The sequence below is a fragment of the Littorina saxatilis genome, linkage group LG12, assembly GCF_037325665.1.
Source record: "Littorina saxatilis isolate snail1 linkage group LG12, US_GU_Lsax_2.0, whole genome shotgun sequence".
In the NCBI taxonomy this organism is placed as follows: domain Eukaryota; kingdom Metazoa; phylum Mollusca; class Gastropoda; order Littorinimorpha; family Littorinidae; genus Littorina; species Littorina saxatilis.
In genome coordinates, this window is record NC_090256.1 from 22,235,720 (window position 1) to 22,257,347 (window position 21,628).

The 21,628-nt window shown below is 41.0% G+C and overlaps 1 protein-coding gene across 1 annotated transcript in view; it reads left to right on the top strand.

Moving 5' to 3' along the window:
- The first annotated feature begins 198 nt into the window (after positions 1 to 198).
- LOC138981520 (calpain-7-like) overlaps positions 199 to 21,628 on the top strand; it is a 25,589-nt gene continuing 4,159 nt past the window's right edge. Inside the window, exons 1-16 of the mRNA XM_070354465.1 lie at positions 199 to 302; positions 1,163 to 1,295; positions 3,194 to 3,302; positions 3,991 to 4,049; positions 4,864 to 4,980; positions 5,531 to 5,598; positions 6,127 to 6,375; positions 6,958 to 7,044; positions 7,624 to 7,750; positions 8,542 to 8,627; positions 9,769 to 9,862; positions 10,721 to 10,867; positions 15,578 to 15,805; positions 16,431 to 16,575; positions 16,885 to 16,984; positions 18,672 to 18,804. Coding sequence (XP_070210566.1) covers positions 1,164 to 1,295; positions 3,194 to 3,302; positions 3,991 to 4,049; positions 4,864 to 4,980; positions 5,531 to 5,598; positions 6,127 to 6,375; positions 6,958 to 7,044; positions 7,624 to 7,750; positions 8,542 to 8,627; positions 9,769 to 9,862; positions 10,721 to 10,867; positions 15,578 to 15,805; positions 16,431 to 16,575; positions 16,885 to 16,984; positions 18,672 to 18,804 — 1,881 coding nt within the window. The 5' untranslated portion in view covers positions 199 to 302; position 1,163. The remainder of the gene's footprint in view (positions 303 to 1,162; positions 1,296 to 3,193; positions 3,303 to 3,990; positions 4,050 to 4,863; positions 4,981 to 5,530; positions 5,599 to 6,126; positions 6,376 to 6,957; positions 7,045 to 7,623; positions 7,751 to 8,541; positions 8,628 to 9,768; positions 9,863 to 10,720; positions 10,868 to 15,577; positions 15,806 to 16,430; positions 16,576 to 16,884; positions 16,985 to 18,671; positions 18,805 to 21,628) is intronic.

Genomic DNA, 21,628 nt, shown 5'->3' on the forward strand with positions numbered 1-21,628 from the left:
AAAATTAGATAGAAGTACATAACACTGTGGCTTTAGATTTTTTCTTTAAAGATTTAGGACAACTTTTTTCGTATTAGTGTTTGGGACACAAGGACTAACTTTTACTCTTCTGCAGAAGAGGGTTCCGACAGAAGAAGATGCAGTAGTTTTGTCCCTTTAGAGCTCTTTCGTAAAAAAGAACAAGAAACACACCTCGAAAGTAAAACAGGAGGAAGCGAGACGAAATCGAGTCATCGTAGAACGATTTGAGCTTGTGTTGCAACTCTGACTCATGATATGTTGTGAACACAAATCCGTCCCAGGTACTGTGAAGCTGTTCTCTTGTTTGTTTTCTCCAAATATTGTACCTTGCTAGAGATCTTTATTTTGATACGATTCACTGAAACTAGTAAAACTAAAAGTAATCTAGTCACATCACACACAACTGACAACACAGGGAGAGAAAGGAAGTGCTTCTAGTACTTCTTTTTCCAGCTGTCTCTTCTTCAGTTGTTGTGATACAGAATATGCTTGTTGACAGGAGGCGTACTCTAATATATATGCTTCACTGTGCCACGCTGTAACACTGAGCAATACAGACATTCGTTTTTTCCAAAGACTGTAGTGGCCTGGAACCAATTAGATGAAGAAACTGTAACCTCGGCATCGACCGAGAGCTTCAAGTCGGCGCTGGCAGTAGCCAGACGACGATAAAGAACTAGCTGCGCACCCCCCACTCCGCTGCAACAATGCCAGACATCTGGATGACTTGTTTTACAAGTGCAGCGTAACAGACAGATACAGATACAGATATGAAAGTTTCCACAAGTGCAACTGTCAACAACTGACAAAGGGGTCATAAGATGGAGCAGACCAGTGTGTGTCACTATCAGTATGAGCTGCACTAATTGGTATTTTAATCAGTCATCCAATGAATTCACTTTGTTGACAACATTTCAAGCTGAATGTTCCAAGACACACAAATACATTTTTTAGTTGGGGACGTTTCTCTCTCTGTTTATGCGAGACAAGGCCTACTGAAGTGAAACTGAAAGTAAAGTCTAAAAACCTGTATGTTTTCAGTTTCACAGAGTTCAATTGTGATATGCCATACTATGGAGAAAGTCGCACTTTGACCATATTGTGTACTCATTTGAATCGTGAGTGCTTGCATGCTTTGCAGAATGTATGACCCAAACTCTGGTTACCATGGGGCTGACTCCACCACCCTGCAGAAAGAGGGTGCAAACCTTGCGCACCAAGCTGTGACCCATGATCAGCAGGAGAAATATGACATGGCACTCTTTTATTACACGGTGAGCCTAAGTCTTGTAATTTATTAAGAGTTTTGGAGTGTTTTATGGACCATATCCTGTGACACTTGAGGAGTTTGGCTAAAAAAAAGACCCATATTCACTGAAGGGATGAGTGTCAATGAAGGAAATGTCAACAGGATCTAAAATGCAGGGGAAAAAATGAGACGCTGCTTCGTAGACTAATCATAGTCGCACAAGTGGCATGACAAAAGGTGTGAAAAACTAGTGTATCTTATTGAGTTGGATCTGAAGATGGCAATATGGTTGCCTAAAAAGGGAAAAGGAGAATAAAACAGAGGTTTATTACTAGTCTAAGGCCAAAAAAAAAAAAATTGTCTGTTTCTGGTCGCCCGACCGACCCTAAATTTCGGCGCCGACCCTAAACCTTTTTTTTCCAAACTCAAAAAATTTTCCCATTTGTCCAAGCTCAAGATGTAAGATGTCTTTTTTTCTGTTTCATCATGGAAATATCAGACCAGGTAAACAAAGAAAAACATGTCATACTCTTTCAGTCTTTGTCACAGATTTGTAAATGTGTTGAGTGTCTTGTCTCTATGTATAGTGAATCCAGTCTCTTTGCGCGATTTTTAAAGTTAGTTTTATTGGTCTACATTTGGGGAGAAAAAAAAAAAAAAAAAAAATCCCTACCTACCTACCCTATTTTTTTTAGCCATATTACCAGAAACAGACACTTTTTTTTTGGCCTAATCTACAGGCGCCAAAAAAAATTCTACATTTCTGAACAATTGCATCACAAGGTAAACTTTTTTCAAATGCTTCAGTTTACTGGCTATATGTTGACTTTAGATTACTTGTTAGTTGTTACCAATGTGTATCTTAAGTATGTTTAAGATTGCACATAGTGACATACACTGACTGTCTAAAAATTATTGAGAATGTTGCCTTTGATTTCAAACAATTTCGATATTTTCATAGCATACACAAGTCACGACATATCGTGTATCAATATGATGGTTATGATGTTCTCTATCTAAAAACCAAGTTTGATTTGTGAATTATCTCCCTTTGGCTGCACAAGATGCCAATTATTGCCCTTGGTTGCACAAGGGTTTACTGAAACAAACTTGTTATTTTGACAACTTCAACTAGAGCAAATATAAAAGTAAAGGTTGTAATTACAGCCTAAGACATTCTTCTCCATAGGGAAGCATACTTTCTCAGCTGATTTTGTGAAAACACTTGCGCAGGATACAGAACAAGAGCTAAGTGACCCATATAAAATGACCACAGGTGACTCACTCGAGTCACTGACTGTACTGTGCATTGCGTGGTGACAAAAGCAGGAAATTTAGTTGATTGACAATGTTAAAAAACAAAGGAATACTGTACTCACCGAGACAAGACGGTATGAATTTTCGCTTATGGAAGCTTCATCAGGAAAAACAAGAACACAAAAGACAACAAAAAGCAGACGCAACACGGAACGAACAAGGTTTGAAAGAAAATGGAGGGGAAACACGCAAAAAAGGGAAGGCTGATTGACAATGGTTTTGGAGCCCGATGTCTCATGCAGTCATTCTCAAACTGAGAATAGGGCAGACGAGATAAAGTTATATTATTTGGTTGTGTAAAAAGAACAAATAATCTCTTTTCATTACATACAAAAAACATCACTGCAGTTAATTTTACACTTAGTACAAGCGAAATACTAATTCTCAATCATTATAAGACAAACTGTACAATTATATTACGCATGTCTTTTGACATTTTATTGTTGCTTGATCTCTAGAAACTTTCTTCTTGTGAAAACGAAACACAGCGCCAGGGTATTGTAAAAAGGATAGTCGCAAATGCAAAGTGCAAGTGACAAGTTTAGTGGTTTCCACTGTAATAATGGTTGATAAAGTAAAATGGAGTGTACATTTTGTCTTTTGCAGGAGGCAGCACAAACCTTGCTGGCTGCAGTACATGCTGGTGGCTCTCACCCTTCGCTGGCGGAAAAAGCCACTGAGTACATGCTGAGAGCTGAGCAGATCAAAGACATGAGTGAGTGTGTATGGAAGCACACACACTTAGTATGCGCTCACAGAAAACAGACACTGTGGCACACGCACACAAAGAAAACAGACACACACACACACACACACATACACACATAACAAAACACAAGCACACACATACATTTGCACAAATGAAAACAGACAAATGCGCGCACACATGCACACACTGTGACACACACATGCATACTTTAACTCATTGTCTTCCAGGTACGGATATATCCGTACCCACTCATATGGCTCTTATATTCTGACCAGGTTACTGAGGTACGGATATATCCGCTCAGACTGTTAGCTTCAGTAGCTTCCTTTAACGTCCATCTAACTCCTGCATTCCAGCGTGTTGATACACAGTTGCTACAAAGTTACTACAATTCTGAGTGACGTGCTGCAGCACAGCTGGTCTCGGCAAAAAAAACCTTGGTCAACATAGGTGGGGCAGAAAGTGTTAAGACTCAACGCATTAGCACACACAGCAACCAATGCACACAGGTACCTTCCTCTGTGAACTTGCAACTCTTAAATTTATATATTAGAGGGGAAAAAAAGCAAAGATAGCAAGCATCCTAATCCTTTGTTAAAATCAACTATTCACAATTACTTTAATGTGCATCATTTAATTGGTGCGTTTTCCTCCTGGATTTCAATGATTTTTCATTTTTATATTTTTGCACCAGTCTCTGCAAAGAATGGAAACTCAGATGGAGGTGTGGTAGAAGAAAAATCCCAACAGCAGGTAAGAGTCTACTTTCTACTTTAAATCCAGAATCAAGATTAAATAGAAAAAGGGATTTCAGCACTCAGAACGCAGACAGTAGTTAGTGAGGGTAATAGGCCATACTTAAGTCTTTTGGCATTTTATCAGTGCTTTTCACATGGCAACCTTTTCACCACTTTTAGTTGGTTTGAAGTCGCTCAGGAGTCGTTGAGGCCAAGTCAGCAGGCATTCTGCCATTTGAGCGGTCCCAATGATTTAGTTCCGAATTTGTTCAGATTTAACAGCGACTTGAAAACTTGGTTGAGCGCAGCAATTTACAAGCGATTTGTGGCAGATTTTTATTATCACGCATCCCGATTGGGTTAGGTTTGGCCGGAAAACAACGAATGTGACCATGGCAGACTTCAATTGATAAATGAATATAAGAGGGGACTTTTAAGGAAGATTTTGTTGGAACAGTTGAGACTGCATTTTTGTTGTTATTACACTGGAAAATCCTTTCAATTCACCTCATCCCTAGATTTGTGATTGTCTTAACTAAAAAAAAAAAAAAGGGGGGGGGGGGAGTCTAGATTAATGATGTTGATGATGGTGGCATAACTCTGGTCTCAGGTGAATGATCTTACAAGTTCCTATTATCCTTCATTGGCTCTGTCAACACCTGTTTTTAACCGCTTGCTTCGCTTTATATAATTTACCGGCCATAGGGCGTCGTCGTCCCAAACTTAATCTTTAAAATCTCTTAAACCGTTTGGAATTCTGGGCAGGGAAATCCTTTTGTGAAATGACGTGTGTTTGTGATTATGGTGAATGTGACAATGAAATCACACAGATTGACCTAGAGAGGGCGCGCTTCCTACTGACTGAAGCGTTGGATGAGGATGAAAAGGGGGATATGCAGGATGCTATAGACCTCTACACAGAAGCCGTGGAGCTCTGCATCAAAATTGTGAGTCCTGTTTACTACTAGATTGGTTGGTTGGTTGGTTGTTGTTCTTGTTTTTATTACCATCCTTGTTTAGGAGGGCCTTCTTCTTCTCTTTGTTTTTCTATGGATTCTATAGTTGTGGGAAGAAAATGTGTTACTGGCTGAAGAAGCTAAAGGTCAAATGTCTGTTAAATGTAAAGGGAAGCCATGCTTCTGCTATGGTTTCTTGATTTATATACACATGTACACGAACATTATGATGTGTGTGTGTGTGTGTGTGTGTTTCATGTCTTCCTCTGTCCCTCTTTTTTTCTTCTTTTTACATTCCTTTATTTTTATACTATCTTTGTCTCTGAAAAAAAATTCAGAAACTAGAAAGGTAAATTTGTGGAACATGTAATTAGAGACAAAATGTTCAAAGCAATTTTTTGTTGTTATCTATAATTGAACGGCCTGTAAACTTACCTTTCTTTTTTTTTCCGTTCTATTTTCATTTTTAAATTCGGTTACAAACACGTTTTTCTAGCATTATTATTGTGTTCTTAAAGCAATGTTCTTTTTTTTTGCACAGAGAGATTCCACAGAAGATAACAGCCTCAAAACCAAAGTGACCAAAATGGCAACAGAAGCTCTAGACAGGTAAGTCAATCTGAGGAATTATACCTGTGCATCGTTTCAAGGCACTGTCCTTCCTGCATAAACGTTGGGGTCACAATCTATTTATTTTGAATTAAAATTTGATTCTGATATTCTATTGTGTTGCCATTGTAGTTTTTACCTGACACGAGAAATTACTGAAGTCTTTTGAATAACAATGTTGGGTAACCTTACATGCAGGCTACGGTTAAAGCAGAGCATCTTGCAGTCTTCAATCACTCATGCATGGGAAACAACAGATTGTTTACAGACACGACATTAGGAGCTACAGTGGAACCCCCATTTTAAAACCTAAAAAAATCTGAGAAAGTCAGGTCTTAAAAAGGAGGGAGTCTTAGAATGGAGGTAAAATTACAGAGGTAATGAACGGAACATCTTAGAAAACAGGGTCTTAAAAAGGAGGAAGTCTTAAATGTGGGGGGCATAACAAGGGGGGTTTCCGCTGTATAAGTGAGAAGAACTTGACAAGAAAAATGTCTATGAGGTTGAAAAAAAATATTGTATTTGCAGGGCTGAAGCTTTGAAGAAGAAGAAGCATGCTGCGGAAAGTCACACAGCTCCCCACAGAGCACAGGCTTCTCCACAAAGAGGTTTGCCCCCTTTTGGCATCAAGTTCTTCGCAGATGATGATGATGATGACAAGAAGTCTGTGCGCCATCGACCAGTTTTACAAGGTCAAGGTGCAGGGAGCGGAGGTCGCCGTGGCCCAATCAACTGTGGTCCTAGCTCTTACACCAAAGAGGAAATTGATGTACTAAGGTGGGTCGATCGTCTTGAATGTATCAATGATTTGGGGGGGGGGGGGGGGGGGGGGGGTGCGAAGGGCTTTATTTCTTGTCCCATTCTTTTATTATTGTGGTTGATTTTTTTTGATTGAGTGCGTGGTTGCATGCATGAATGTCTGAGTGAGAAAGTGGTTTTTGTCTCCCGTCCCTTCCATCCCCTGATCCTTTTTTTTCTCTTTTTCCCTTTCTATTTCGCCTGAGGGCTGAGAAATAATAATCATGCATATTACCGATGCTGCATATGTTTGTGCTGTTTATGGTAATAGAGAAAGAATAACATTGCACAGCCTTTTGGACACAAAAAAAGATAAAGAGTTGATGTCAGTATTACGGATGCTGCATATGTTGTGCTGTTAATGGTACATGTAATACAGAAAGAATAACATTTCACTGCCTTTTGGACACAAAAAAGATAAAGAGTTTTATGGAAAAAAAATGTCTCTGGCAGGCTGATGAATATCACTGATGCAATAAATGTTGTACTGATTATAGCAATAGAAGAAGAGTAAACAATTTCTGTCCAATGGTATACTAAAGGTTAACAATGTGCGTGCAGACAAACGTCTAAGATCAATGGCCGAGACTATGTGCCCTTCATGGTTGTGGACAACAGAGAGAAGTTTGGCTGCCTAGATGTGTACAAGTAAGTATAATTCCCACCACAGTCTTACTCGATCAAATGTAAATGGTTTGAGAGCAGGAAAAACTCCTCCAAGCAAAGCAAGGCTTACTAGACTGTGCTCATGATCTGAGATGTCTTGCAAAATGTTTAGTTTAAAGGCTGTAAAGTTGTCCTGCCTGGGACCACCCTATAGTTGACGTCCTCAAGCAAATTTGATCTGAAGAAGTCTGAGGAACATTTTCTGTCCTGTAATTATGATGCACCCATGATTATTTTGTCAAAATGCACTGTTTCTATGATGATTCATTTTATGAGTGTGGATAATTGAACTGGCCTGACTCTTTAGCGTTGAAGTCCAGTTTCTTCATTGCCATATTTTATACAAATCTAGCAGTCAAGACCTTGGATTTAAAAAACAACTGAATCCAGAATCCAGTAAATGGCTATGAGTTTCACTGTTCTCCGGGCCAAGAAGTAGCATGAAGGGAGGGGGTGTGCGTGTAGGACCTAGCAGGCCAAAAAAAGCACTATGTAGTAGAATTATGGCGTGAAACACTTGCATTGATTAAAGCCTGTCCTTAACTGTGATTTTGGTTTCAGTGACAAGGACGGCAGGCTGGCCCTGTCACCCAAGCAGACGCAGCAGTTTGCAAAATGGGCACGACCCTCAGATTACTGTTCTGAGCCTCGTATGATCTACGCCATATCCAGCTTTAGTATCAGACAGGTAAGGGATGCCTTACTGATCATGTTTACCCCTTCTCTTTGTTTGTTTCTGTATATCACCCAGTCTTCCCGTTTTTCTGTATTCTGTGTGTGAGTGTGTGCATGTGAGTGTGTGTGAGTGCGCGTGTGTGTGTGTGCGCATGAGTGAGTGTGTGTGTGTTTGTGTGTCTTTGAATTAAATTACATATTCTTACTCTGTGTAGTACAGCTCAGGTTGCCTTCTAGTAGTCGGCTCAGCAGGGGACCTCATATTTTTGTTGTTGATGAAATTGTCATGGCCAATTGTACACATACCCCCCGCGGGTTAGGGGGAGTCCCATATTGGTTGGGACGAGAAAGAATTTACCCGATGCTACCCAGCATGTCGTAAGAGGCGACTAACGGTTCTGTTTCTATCTACCTGAGATTTAATTTTCTGAAAGTATCATGATTGCATGATCCAGAAAACGCAGACGATGTTGACACGTCAGCGAAAAAGGGTGAAGTGAAGATGGCGCCCGCGTGACCGGATGACACTGGTTTTGGCGCCAAGCGCTACTAGCACCATCCGGCCAGGGCGGCCACTCTGGGGTATAACTCTAGTTTCACTTTCGTTTTCCTTTCGATAGTTAAGGGGTTATATGCAAAATAACATTGTGTTGGTAAGTATAAATAAATAAGAAAATTATTATAAATTTTCATGATTTGGTATATATGTTATCCCTTGCAGGACTGATCATGAGGATTGTAGCTTAGACTGGTTCTACTGAAAGATTTGTCGATGTAATGGTTGCGACATTTTGTTGCTTTCAGACTGTTGTGTCAGACTGCAGCTTCGTAGCCTCTCTAGCCATCTCTGCACAGTATGAGAAACGCTTCAGGAAAAAGCTGATTACCAGGTGAGTCTCAGTGAAGGTAGCTTTAGTATTCATTGCGTTTGCAGCTGTGTTATTTTCGAATCAATACAATCATCTCACACTGTTGTGTGTCTTGTTTAACTATTCTGTGGAAAACTTTTTGTGTTAGACTGTTGAGGCTTTTGAGGCTGCAGCATATTTTTATATTTGTATGCATGTCTGGTTTATGGCTTAGGAAAGGGGTCTCAGCCCAGAAGCACATTTACTGTTAAAAAACTTGATGAAGGATTTTCTGTGTCGATGTTACTGTCAATGTTTTTGTGATGGGAAAGGTATAGACAGTACTTGTACTAAACTTTAGCGGTTCTATCCAGGAAGCTTTATTTTAAAACTCCTTGCTATGAATTTGTATTGCACTGATATGTTATGGAGTATTACTTCATCATTTTCAGTGGAACTCCCCTTTTTGTTTGTTTGTTACTGTCAATGTTTTTGTGATGGGAAAGGTATAGACAGTACTTGTACTAAACTTTAGCGGTTCTATCCAGGAAGCTTTATTTTAAAACTCCTTGCTATGAATTTGTATTGCACTGATATGTTATGGAGTATTACTTCATCAATTTCAGTGGAACTCCCCTTTTTGTTTGTTTGTTCGTTCATGGGCTGAAACTCCCACGGCTTTTACGTGTATGACCGTTTTTACCCCGCCATTTAGGCAGCCATACGCCGCTTTTGAAGGAAGCATGCTGGGTATTTTCGTGTTTCTATAACCCACCGAACTCTGACATGGATTACAGGATCTTTTCCGTGCGCACTTGGTCTTGTGCTTGCGTGTACACACGGGGGTGTTCGGACACCGAGGAGAGTCTGCACACAAAGTTGACTCTGAGAAATAAATCTCTCGCCGAACGTGGGGAGGAACTCACGCTGACAGCGGCCAACTGGACACAAATCCAGCGCGCTACCGACTGAGCTACGTCCCCGGCCTGACCCCCCTTTGAAGACCTCAACAAATTTGAGAAAATGAGGTCTCAAAGGAAGGAGTCTTAAAATGGAGGTCAATTTACAGAGGTGATGAAAAGAGTGTGTGAAATGAATCAAGTTCTGAAAAGTAGGAAAGTCTTAAGGGGTTCACTGTAATGTGATGTTTGATTGTGACAACTTGATTTTCTGTCTGCGGCAGTATTGTGTTCCCACAGAACCGGAGCGGTGAACCGGTGTACAACCCGTGTGGCAAGTACATGGTGAAACTCAACATCAATGGAGTGTGGAGAAAGGTCAGGCCATAAATGGATAAATTGCAACGTAAAAAAAAAAATTTGCCTCATTACTTTTCCATACAGCATTTGTAAAACACAGCAAGATGAGTGTATATAGTAGAGTGAATCTTAGTATGGAGGGTCTCAGAGGTCCCACTGTACTATTGTGTTTGCACATTTGATTATCCTGCCCAGAGGTACAGCAACCCCCCGCGGGTTAGGGGGAAGAATTTACCCGATGCTCCCCAGCATGTCGTAAGAGGCGACTAACGGATTCTGTTTCTCCTTTTACCCTTGTTAAGTGTTTCTTGTATAGAATATAGTCAATGTTTGTAAAGATTTTAGTCAAGCAGTATGTAAGAAATGTTAAGTCCTTTGTACTGGAAACTTGCATTCTCCCAGTAAGGTAATACATTGCAGGGGCGGATCAGTTCATTTTATGGGGGGGGGTTTCCAAAAGTATATTGTGAAGATATGGGTGTGAAGGCGCGAAGCGCCGAGCCGACGGCACAAAGCGCCTAGCTTGCTAGGGGGGTCCGGGGGGGCAAAATTGACCAATGGGAGGTAACTCCCCGGGTATATGGTCATTACCATGGCTACGTTTACACTTTTTGTGGTTGGGTTGCTTCCCTTTAAAATTGTTTAAGACGGGTAGCCTTTTCAGACCTTAGCATCACAGACTGCGTCAATGCTTTATGTGATTCGGGTAAGTATATTAATCAAATAAAAATTTACTAATAAAATTTTCGATTCAATGGCAGTAGTGGCCATTATAAGGAACAAGTTTTTTGACACTCTACCAGATTTATACGTAATTTTGTATATAACTTTTCTTGTAAAAAAAACTGTTGAGAGATGCATGTTTTTATATTTCAGGTGATCATCGATGACACGTTACCGATGAGCAAGTACGGGGACTTGCTGTGTTCCTTCTCCAACAACAAGAACGAGCTGTGGGTTTCCATGCTGGAGAAAGCCTACATGAAGGTCATGGGCGGCTACGACTTTCCCGGATCAAACTCGGTAATGATTACAGTGTCTTTTAAGACTTTTCAAAATCCGAGAGAATCAGGTCTTAGAAAAAGGAGCGAAGGGGGTGTCTTAAAATCGGGTCAATTTACAGAAGTTGTGAAAAATAGGTCTGAAAAAAACAGGTTCTTGAAAGGGAGGGAGTCTTAAATTGGGGTGGGGGGGGGGGGGTGTCCTACGAGGAGGATTTCACTGTAATGATTATCATTTCGATGGGCTAAAACCAGAACCAATTACCTCCAAATAACATGTTTTGCAACTTTATAGTTATTTGACTTATGGTAACATGATTCTCACTTTCTGTGAAGGATTCTTGAAAATCTTGCATAATTGCGTATTTATAAGTCATAATTTGTTCTGGCTCCAAGCATTTCTCCTGCTCATCTTGGAAGCAGAACCCTCTAACTCCATCCAGGTTGGAAGCAGAACGTGCTAAGTTCAGTTTAGTCTGTTCTGCTACTGAGGCCTGTGGGGAAAGGGGAGTGTTTCACTGCGAGCCAGATGCAGCCATCGTCACCTGACCTCTTCTGCTTGCTGTGTCACAGTCACTTTTCCTGTTTTCAGCGCAGCCAGATAAGCGCACATTCGCGGTAGTGGTATCTGGTCTTGACCCTTTCTGTGTGGTGTAGGATTTCCTCCAGCACACAGAATAGTGTAACTAGCAGTAGTAGAGTCTGCTGTCGACAGACAAAGGAATTTGATAGACTGTGGGAACTAAAACAGGTCAGTGACACCTGTCAAGTGTCAGTATCCGAATTCCTGACTCCGGATGTACAGGGTTTAAACACAATTAACTTTCCTGTGATAAAGAGTGTATGAAGAATGAATTAGGAAAGATTGCAGTCCCTTGATATTGAGGGAGGAGGGTGGTAATAAGGGGGTTGGGGCCGGGGAGGGGGGTTGGTGGTAAAGTGGGTGCAAGGGGGTGGGGTGGGGTGGGGGGGGGGGGGGTGTGCTAAACTGACAAAAGGATGGTCCACTTTCTGAAAACACTTGAACAGAGAACAGCTCTCTGCCATTTTTACATCTGCTGTACAGTCAATTTGGCTGTTGCTCGAGTCAGGACACAGATTCAAGTGAGTATCTTCATGTATTATGTTTTTTCCCCATTTGAACAGACCATAAAAGCTGAAATTCAGATTCCTTTTTAAAATATATAGGGGATTAACCTTCTGATTCAGTCTAAATCCTGTATCTGCAAACTGATTCCTAGCTTTTTGTGTTTTGTTTTCCTAATTGTAAAACACAGGCAGGTAAATGTGTTTGTTTCAGCGTGAATGTTCTTGCGCGCGTGTGTGTTTGTTTGTGTCAGTGTGTGTTTGTGTGTGACGGTGTGTGCATGTGCTCATGCCTTAATGTTGTAGTGTATCCATGCAGCTCTTTAGTGTTTGTTAAAAAATTAAAAAATGTGAGTACAGTGTTTACAGTATTTGTGTATGCTTGTAAAGATGGATTAATGAATGATTTGGTTGATGGATTTTGTCAGTTTAATTGACTCTAATATATTTTGTTATTCAGAGGTTATCACAATGTCAAACTGATGAGCATGAGTGGTCAGAGTGTAATCAAGTACTAATGTTTCATTTGTTTGTGTGAATAGAAACACGAAAACTATCCAAAGTTTTAACGCAGAAGCGATAATACGGAGGCAATTACCTTTTTTTTTAATTATCGGTTAATAATTTTAAAATAGAAGTACATGTAGTAATTGCCTGTTCAAAGGAGATAACATTCATAGTATCCATGTCTTTTGCAGACGCTGTTTGAAAGGAGATGAATCAGGCCGTCCAGGCAAGTAAGAAGCACCATGCATTTCAGGAGACTGTCCTACGGATTCACGGATTACGGTTGCATAATCTCCTTTCTGCCAATGCTAAAAGTGAAACCTGATGACTTTGATGCGTCTCCATTGGCAAAATCTACCCCAAAATATGATGATTGTGCTGTTTCTTCAATCGAAGATCCTTTTGAGAACATGGTGAATGGGGGTTATCCTGTTCGAGTCATGCATCAACTCCAATACTTGCTGATTGTGATTCCACCCCTCAAAAATGAATCAAGCTACCCAACTCCTGTACATCTTTCTCCTGTGTGTGCTTCCACAGTTTCTGTTACCCTGTAGGTGTATTCACATCAGCTTGTAGTATATATGTCAGACACTGCTCCCGGTTAAGGTGAAACTACCACAGCATCTCTTCCATCTGTTTATGGAACCCCAACAAAGAAAATTCTGTCATCGATGAAGGAAGCATCCTATGTGACACCTCATGAGAAGAAGTTCAGCCGAACTTGAAGACTCTGCAACCCGGGACTACGGGAAAAGGTGTGTTCGAAAAGCGAAGACACTCAGAGATGAATTTTACACAGGAATAACTGGTCAAACGGCTAAGACAAAAGCAGTACAGGAGGTCGACTGTTAAAAGTGCAAAATGTGTATTATTTATTTCGACCTTTCTGCACAACATTTTTGTGAAGAGGAAAGTACAACAAAAGGTAAGAATGCCTATTTGTTTTCTTGATAATGAACAGAGCATGCAGTCAGGATCTAAAGCTCGTGATTTTGTTACCATTTGCATTGTGTGGTTAAAATGCGCCTTCAGCCTTGTGTTTATTCGTTTGTTTGCTTGCTTGTTTGCTGCTTTGTTCGTTTGGTTTGTTGTTAGTGTTATTGGGTTTGTAGTTTTTGTGCGTAACGCAAAACGATATGAGCTGATACAACATAAGATTACCGTTGGGATTTCTTGAAAAACACAATAAAAAAAAAGTGTAATGATTTCAGAGAGAGTTTTGCGTGTGTGTTGTGGGTTTTTTTCGCTATGAAAAGTACCGGCAATTTAATTTTTATTTATGCGTGTTGCGTTCATTAGGCCACACAATGAATGAATACATGAGTCCTTGATGATATTTTTGCAAGTGACTTGACATTTGTTTGTTTATGACGGTAATAAACTTTGAAAAACGATTTGAACTAATGTACAGTATAAGTTTTGCTTGGAAGCAGAACATGCTATGTGCGAGGAGGCTGCTTCTGACTGCTGTAGCACAGGCCACAGTGGGGTCTGTGTGGAAGTCAGAAGCAGCTATGGTGCACTGGGCTTTTCTAGCTCCAGAACTGAGAAAAGAGCAGGAGTGTATTCTGGAAGCAGAACAAATTATACCTTTTTTGCATATGAAAAAGTTGTTCAATTAAATTGATTACTAGTGTGCATGACCAGTGTTACCTCTAAGTCAAGTGTGTAAAATATGAGGGCTACAATCCTGTGTTTACTATTTGTTATAAGGGGTTGAAATCTTCAAGTGGCCATTTCTCAAAATGGTGGAAATCCAGTTAGATGGTTCTGGTTTTAACCCATCGATTTGTGGTAATGATGTAGTGGTCTCCCCTCAAATATTTCAGGGCACACACACACACACTCACAAGTTCGCACATGCACACATGCTTACAACAAACACACACAAGTGTTCAAAGATCAAGACAAGAAGCCATCTTCTTTTGCAATCCTGAGCTTTTTTTCTATCAGGGTTACAGTTTTTTTATATGGCCGTGTTGACAGCATGATGCCATCTTTGTGGCTGGGACAAGAAGTAAAGCAAATTCTTGTGATGAAGGTAATTGGGATATTTCAGAGACCACATACATGCACGCACGCACACACAGACACACACACACGCTAACACACACGCACACACACACACACACATATATATATATATATAGCAGCTAAATAGGTCATGACCCTCTGTCACGGCTGCTCCCTGTACTTCCCCTGATAAGGTCCCTGCTGCGCGCGAGCAACGAAAAGCAGCCTCGCCCCGCGCAATACTACTGCCAGCGCTCGGCGCTGCAACGTAAACAAACCCCGGCGAGGGCGATAGCTCGCCGCCAAAAGAATAAAAGAGACATGCTCGGCTTCGTCTACAATTGTCTCATTTTGAAGCAACGTACATTTATCACTACAACCAAAAAAGAAAGGACCATACATAACCAAAGACACCAAACACGACGTACATACATTCAGACATGCGTGCCATGCGTGAAGTTGAAAATAACTGAAAAGCCAACCATGTTTCAAATGTTTGTGCGTGCGAGAGGTTTTCATGTGTTTTACAATAGACTGTAAAAACACAAAGTCACTTTTTCTGTCTTCCACATTGGGTATATATGACAAACACATACATGCACTACACTAGGTTTGGGTGAAAAGGGGTTCCGTCTTACCTGACACGAGTAACTGCCTGTCCAAACCATCGAAAATCACACGTATACAATAATGAAATAGTGCATTAGTGAACCACAAGGTGTATAAACACGCTACAGTCAGCAGTCTTTTAAGACACACTTACGGGACGGAACCCGACAAAATCAAGTGTTGCAGATATAACACACGTTTCTCATTCAAACTTATAAAGTTTCAACTCAGAGAGAAGTGTGGTACGCAAACCAGAGCCAGAGATAAACTGTTAATTAGTGGCATCTCGCTGCCAGCCTCCAGGAAAGATAAAGAGGGCTCTGGTTTTCCCACGGGGGCCAGATAGTGCAGGCCAGTCTGGAATGCCAGAAACTGGGTCAGGGCAGGGAGGGGTGAAGCAGGCAGTGTGTGGAACTAAAGGGGAGAGTTTAGGGGGAAATGAACAGCTGTGTCCTATCCATTCTGTAATGGTCTTGTAAGATTTGTGATCAGATCAGATATATTTTCCTCTCAGAACATTGATCTCCACGCGCTGACAGAGTGGATTCCCGAGAGAGTGGCCATCCGTCCAGGCACCGCAGAGTTTGACGCCGACAAGGAATTTGCGCGTCTCAAGGACCGCTTCCACCAAGGCCACTGTCTGGTTACTGTGGCGACAGGGGAGCTAAACGAAGTGGAGGCCGACAGGGCAGGGCTGGTCCCCACCCATGCATACGCCATGCTTGACATGCGAGAATTTAAGGTGAGGTTGTGGGTGAGGGAGTGAGGAGGAGTAATAGGTGTTGCTTTAAGACAGATTGAATCATATTGTCTGTGCTATGTGCTAAAACTGTCAAATGAGTAATCAAATGTGCTCCTGTGACAATTTACTGTTATTTATTGTGTGCGACAAACCAAAAGAATTTTGTTTGGTTGTATCCACAGTCAGACAATGAAGTTGTGTTGAATTGACAATGTTAGATATGCATGAATTATTTAATCATGTATTTACTATTTAGCTTGCTGCTTAGTATTTTTGTACACCTTTCTACTTGAATAGTCATCTTATACAGGAGATTGACACGGTGAATTGCATTTTGCCTAAATAAAACAACTACATGTACAACAAAAACAAAACTGTGTCATTCTGCTTTGAATCCTGCCATGGATAAATGTGTGGCTTGATAGTGTTCATTTACTGAAAAAACAAAACCATTAATAGTGAAATGGTTAACATTTGTTGATTGATTGCATGATGGTAAAATTATTGATAAATTGTCTGCATTGTTGGTTAAATTATTGATAAATTGTCTGCATTATGTTTGAAATTACATTACTTGGGTTTCAAAAATATTTGTGCCTTATTCTAATTTGAACTTTGCGTACAGGGTGTAAAGCTATTCATGCTGAAAAATCCTTGGAACCATCTGCGATGGAAGGGAAACTACTCTGAGAATGACCTTGGTCATTGGACGCCTGACTTTCAGAAGGCCTTGAACTATGACCCAAAGAGTGCACAGATGCATGACAATGGTGAGACACATGCAAAGAAAACTAGGAGTTGTATTTAGGAATGATGTGTGTTTGGGTGTGTGTGAGTGTGTGTGAGACACGTACTCTGGTTTTCAGTTTTGTTTGTCTTGGCAGTTTGTGATTTACACAAAATGTAATGCATAGTTTTTCCCCCCTTTGTTTTTTTGTTTTTTAAAGAAACCTTTGATTGGGTTAATTTGCCATTGTACACATTTGCATTTATTCGAGTGGGAGGTTTCTGTGCAGTATTTTCTTTATGCCAAAGTTGTTTTGGTCCCAGTATTTTATTGACAAATTAAAATCTTGCAGGTGTGTTCTGGATTGACTATGACTCCCTGTGTCGCTTCTTTGATGTGTTCTACATCAACTGGAACCCAGAGCTATTTCAGTACACCACATGCATGCATCAGTAAGTGTATAGGCTCTTTTTTAACATTTTTGTTCAGTATTTGGTTGTTAGAATTGTGTGCGGATTACTTTCTGCAAGTATATTTTTGCTGTTGCACGTGTGCGATGTCTTAAAGTTTCCCCCGAAAGCGGCATAATATGGCTGCCTAAATGGCGGGGTAAAAATGGTCATACACCTAAAAACATACTCGTGCAAAAAACACAGGTGTACGTGGGAGTTTCAGCCCATGAACACAGAAGAAGAAGAATGTCTTGTACATGTATTTTAAAACAATATATGTGCTTCTTGTGAAGTATTTATGAAGCTGCATACTGGTCAAAAACTGCCAGTCGTGTCGCATTGACCCCAGGTCAGTTACCTAGAAAACACAGAAGAACTGCCTTCCAGGTAACTCGACTGCTGGTGCCAATCGACTCAATACAATCAAGAGACATGCACACAACCCAACTGTCAGCTCCTGATTGAGATGTACTGAAATGTTGTTTATTCTAGTTTATGTCTCTGTTCTGTTATAAGGCAGCTTTGTGTGTAATGGGCATATTGATAAATTTGAGAGCTGTTGTGTTGAAAGTAACAGATTTCAGGGGCAAACTCTTGCTTCGGTCTTTCTGCGAATTTATAAAAACAACTTGCTATTCTAACAGACCTGTTTACCCACTGCATTGAGCGGAGTTTTCTCCGCATTTTTTTTTTACTCCGCAACTCCGCAGCTCAAAGTGAGACTCCGCATTTCGAATTCCCCAACTCCGTTTTTAGCCAAGTACCGATCGTTCAGTGCATAAGCCTAACTTGAGTCAACTTTTCGCAGCGCGGTCTAACAATAGCTCCAATCAGATCTCTGCCCGCACGCTGCGGCTGGCATGTCAGTTTCGAATCAACTCCCAGCAGGCAGCTGGTACGTTGAACGCATTATCGCAGCCTCGTTTTCAAAATCTTTCTCTTTTTCAAGGATGGCGTCTTCAGGAAAGCGCGTTTGCAAGACTGACGACAGTGACGTTGAGGAAATACCAGCAAAACATGTAATGAAAAAAAAAGTGCTTCTGCTGTCCATTCACAGAAATATAAAAAGAACTATCACGACAAATACCCTTGTCTACAAGCGTCAAGAAAGGGAGAATTTTCGTCCACTGCTCCTTGTGCAAATCGGACTCTTCCTGCCAGCACGGTGGTCTGTTCGACTGCACTCGCCACGTGCAGTCAGCATCCCATAAACAGTTTGCTAGTGCACCTGACGACAAACAGAAACAAACGGGAATAGGCTCTTTCTTTGTGATGTCGCAGGACAGCCATAGCGATTCATTGGAGACTAGCACAGTGAGGGCAGAAGCCATGATGTGCGACATAATCGTTGATCAACTGAAAAAAATGAAAAGTGCCTATTACAAGTCCCTATCAACTCAAGCTAGATCTGAAGAAAACTGATGGAAAAGTTATCTTCTCATCAAACACTTAACAGCAGTGAATAAAGGTCAGAAAATACTTTTTTTTAATTTCTTACAGTTTGCACAGCAATATATTTACTCCGTGGTTTTATACATGTAAACTCCACTTTGAATCCCACAAACTCCACATTCAGCATGGCCTTGCTCCACTTGCCTCATGTCAGGGTAAACAGGTCTGTTCTAATAGCTAATTTCCAATAGATCATCATGTTCGACACAACATGTGAATCTTTGTCTCACTGTAGCTCGTGGCGATGCAAAGAAGGGCCGAAGAAAGACAGCTACAACATGAGCGACAACCCGCAGTACAGGCTGGAGCTGAAAACAACGCAGTCTTGTGCCGTGTGGATTCTGCTGACCAGGCACATCACTGACAAGGTGTGTACAGTTCAGACATGACTTGACGGACGGAGTGGCGTGGTGGTAAGACGTCGACCTCCTAATCAGGAGGTCGTGATTTCAAATCCTGGTCGCTGCCGCCTGGTGGGTTAAGAGTGGAGATTTTTGCGATCTCTCAGGTCAACTTATGTGCAGACCTGCTAGTGACTTAACCCCCTTCGTGTGTACACGCAAGCACAAGACCAAGTGCGCACAAAAAAGATCCTGTAATCCATGTCAGAGTTCGGTGGGTTATGGAAACACGAAAATACCCAGCATGCCTACCCAACGAAAGCGGAGTGAAGCTGACTATGCTCTCAGAGTATAGTGTGGGGAACCCAAATGGGCAAACGAGCTCACACGTAACTAGACAATTCTGGAACGCTGAAGAAGAAGAAGACATGACAGAATTGACATGAATTTGTAGAGCTGGCATACCAGCAGATGTTGGCCTTAAAGGCACAGTAAGCCTCCCGTAAACCATCACAGATACGGTCAGGCTTTTACACACAGTACAAACACCCTTTCATTTAAACACTCACCAATTGAGAACATCCTAGGTGCCCTCCGTAAAGAGCGAACAATTTTCAAAGAATTTATTTTTGCGTGGTTTATCTTACCCCTGAGCCATTGTGAACCCGTGTGATCCAGTTTCCCTTTTTCACAATGTAGTCGTCAGTTAGTCATTTGAATGCGACTCGATGTGAGCTTATCTACAATAGCACGTTTTTATGCACGAAACAAACGGCTGTGGTTCACAAGAACTCTAGCGATGGCTTTTGACTGTTGAGAGGAACGGCGATATGCACTGATAAACCGTCGTCTGCTACGACCCTTGCGTGACCCTGCTTCCGGGCTTTTCTTTTTTCAAACTTTCACAACTTCGAATTGCACTGATCTTGTCTTGATGAAAAAAGAATTCTTTTATGATTAAAGAATGTTTGTGTAACAAGCTGTCAATTTATTATTTAGATTTTAAAAGTTAGGTCTAGCGCAAAAACGCACCACGGTCCAAAAACATTCTGATAATCATCGATCCACGGCTATCGCCAGTTTAAGGGAAGTAACTCATTTTTGACCTGAGTTCAGGATGGGTCCAAAAAGTGTTCGAGACAATCTGCAAAATTAATTCTTTAAAAATTGCTCGCTCTTTACGTAGGGCACCTAGGATGTTCCCGTTTGGTGAGCGTTCAAATGGAAGGGTGTTTGTACTGTGTGTAAAAGCCTGACAGTATCTGTGATGGTTTACGGGAGGCTTACTGTCCGGGCGTGATTTCCGGGATATTCATAACAGCCGTCCAGCACCAAAACGAGGCGCCATTGTTGTTGAGGACCAAGGCCACGAAAATAAATTCTTTGAAAATTTCTCACGCTCGACAGAAAGCAGCCAGGATGTTCCCGTTCGGTGAGCGTTTAAATGGAAGTATGCTTGTACTGTATGTAGACGCTCGGGGAGCTCTGTGATGGTTTACGGGAGGCTTACTGTGCCTTTAAATGATTAGGCACACCTGAATCACATCTTCATTGTGGAAAATGCTCTTGTATTCAGGAATATATATATGCTTTTTCTGGTCAAAGGACATTGTCTGAAAAAGGAAAGGGAAAAAAGGCTTGGTTCAAATGAAATGTACAGGCCGGCTGGGTTTGGGAAAATTATATCAGATTAATGTTTGTTGACAGAAATAAGCATGCTTTTTGTGAGCGCCTAAAATGCTATCTGGGTTGTTTACGTAGAGGTTACATGCCGAGTCTCAGTGATTATTAAAAATAATGGTCGAAGTTAGCGGATCATGAAAAATGCGAGCTTCAGCGAGCTTTTTCATGACCGCGAACTGAGACCATTATTTTTAATAATCACTGAGACGAGGTGTGTAACCTCTTTATTCCTCCTTTCTTCAGTTATTTCAAAAAAACAAGAGTTTTTGTGCGAAAGTTTGATCGAATCCGAATCACTCAACCAGTCAACCTGCGCAGGCGATCGATTAATGCGCGGTTGTATAGTTCCGTGCAATTCATTCCATTCTGTTAACACTTCTTTTCAGTTTCCCTGTTTTGGACTAAAATCCAGTACACAGATATGCTGTTATTCTGCTGTGGCGGTAAAGGCAGATATTGTGTGTTCTGTTTATGTTTTAGTATCGCTTAGTAAATGTTCTTTCGTCAAATGGGACTAGCAGACGAACTTTTGCACCCGTGTTCCAACGTTAATTTCTGTATGAAGTTCAGATTTCTGGGGAAAATAGTGTATGAAACCGCTTTATGTTGTTTAAATTGATGAGATGTGTGCATTTGGTTGCGTGTGATCTGTTTATAAAATGAAATATTGTTGAAAACTGACCGTCGGATTGCAGTCAGTGTTGTCGAAGAAACTGCGTTAAAAGAAGGGGAACTACTCTTGTCGCCAGAGTATGAGTTACTTGCCTTGGGAATTTGCTTGTGATGAACGGCTTGTGCACGGCAGATCTAGATTCAGAAAACAACCGAACTCATGGATTTTATATGGAGATTCATGTGTTCAGGCCTGTAGTTGTTAATTTAAATGCGGTATGTTTGTATTGTTTGCTCCAGAGATGTATACTTCGTACGTATAGAGCGTTCGGAACTTTTCAGTCACAAAAGTAGTACCGAAACAGAACAGCATCTCAACCCATTGCACTATCGAGGATTCAGGCTGTTGCTGGCTCGTTATTTGTTTGGTTGCTGGGTCATTATCGAAAAATAACTAGCTCTACAAGTTTACAGAGGTAAAGAAGCAGAGGGGGGAATAAACTTTAAACTTCAGCTTATTGGTAATGTTAATGTGAATGCTTAGAATTAAGCTATG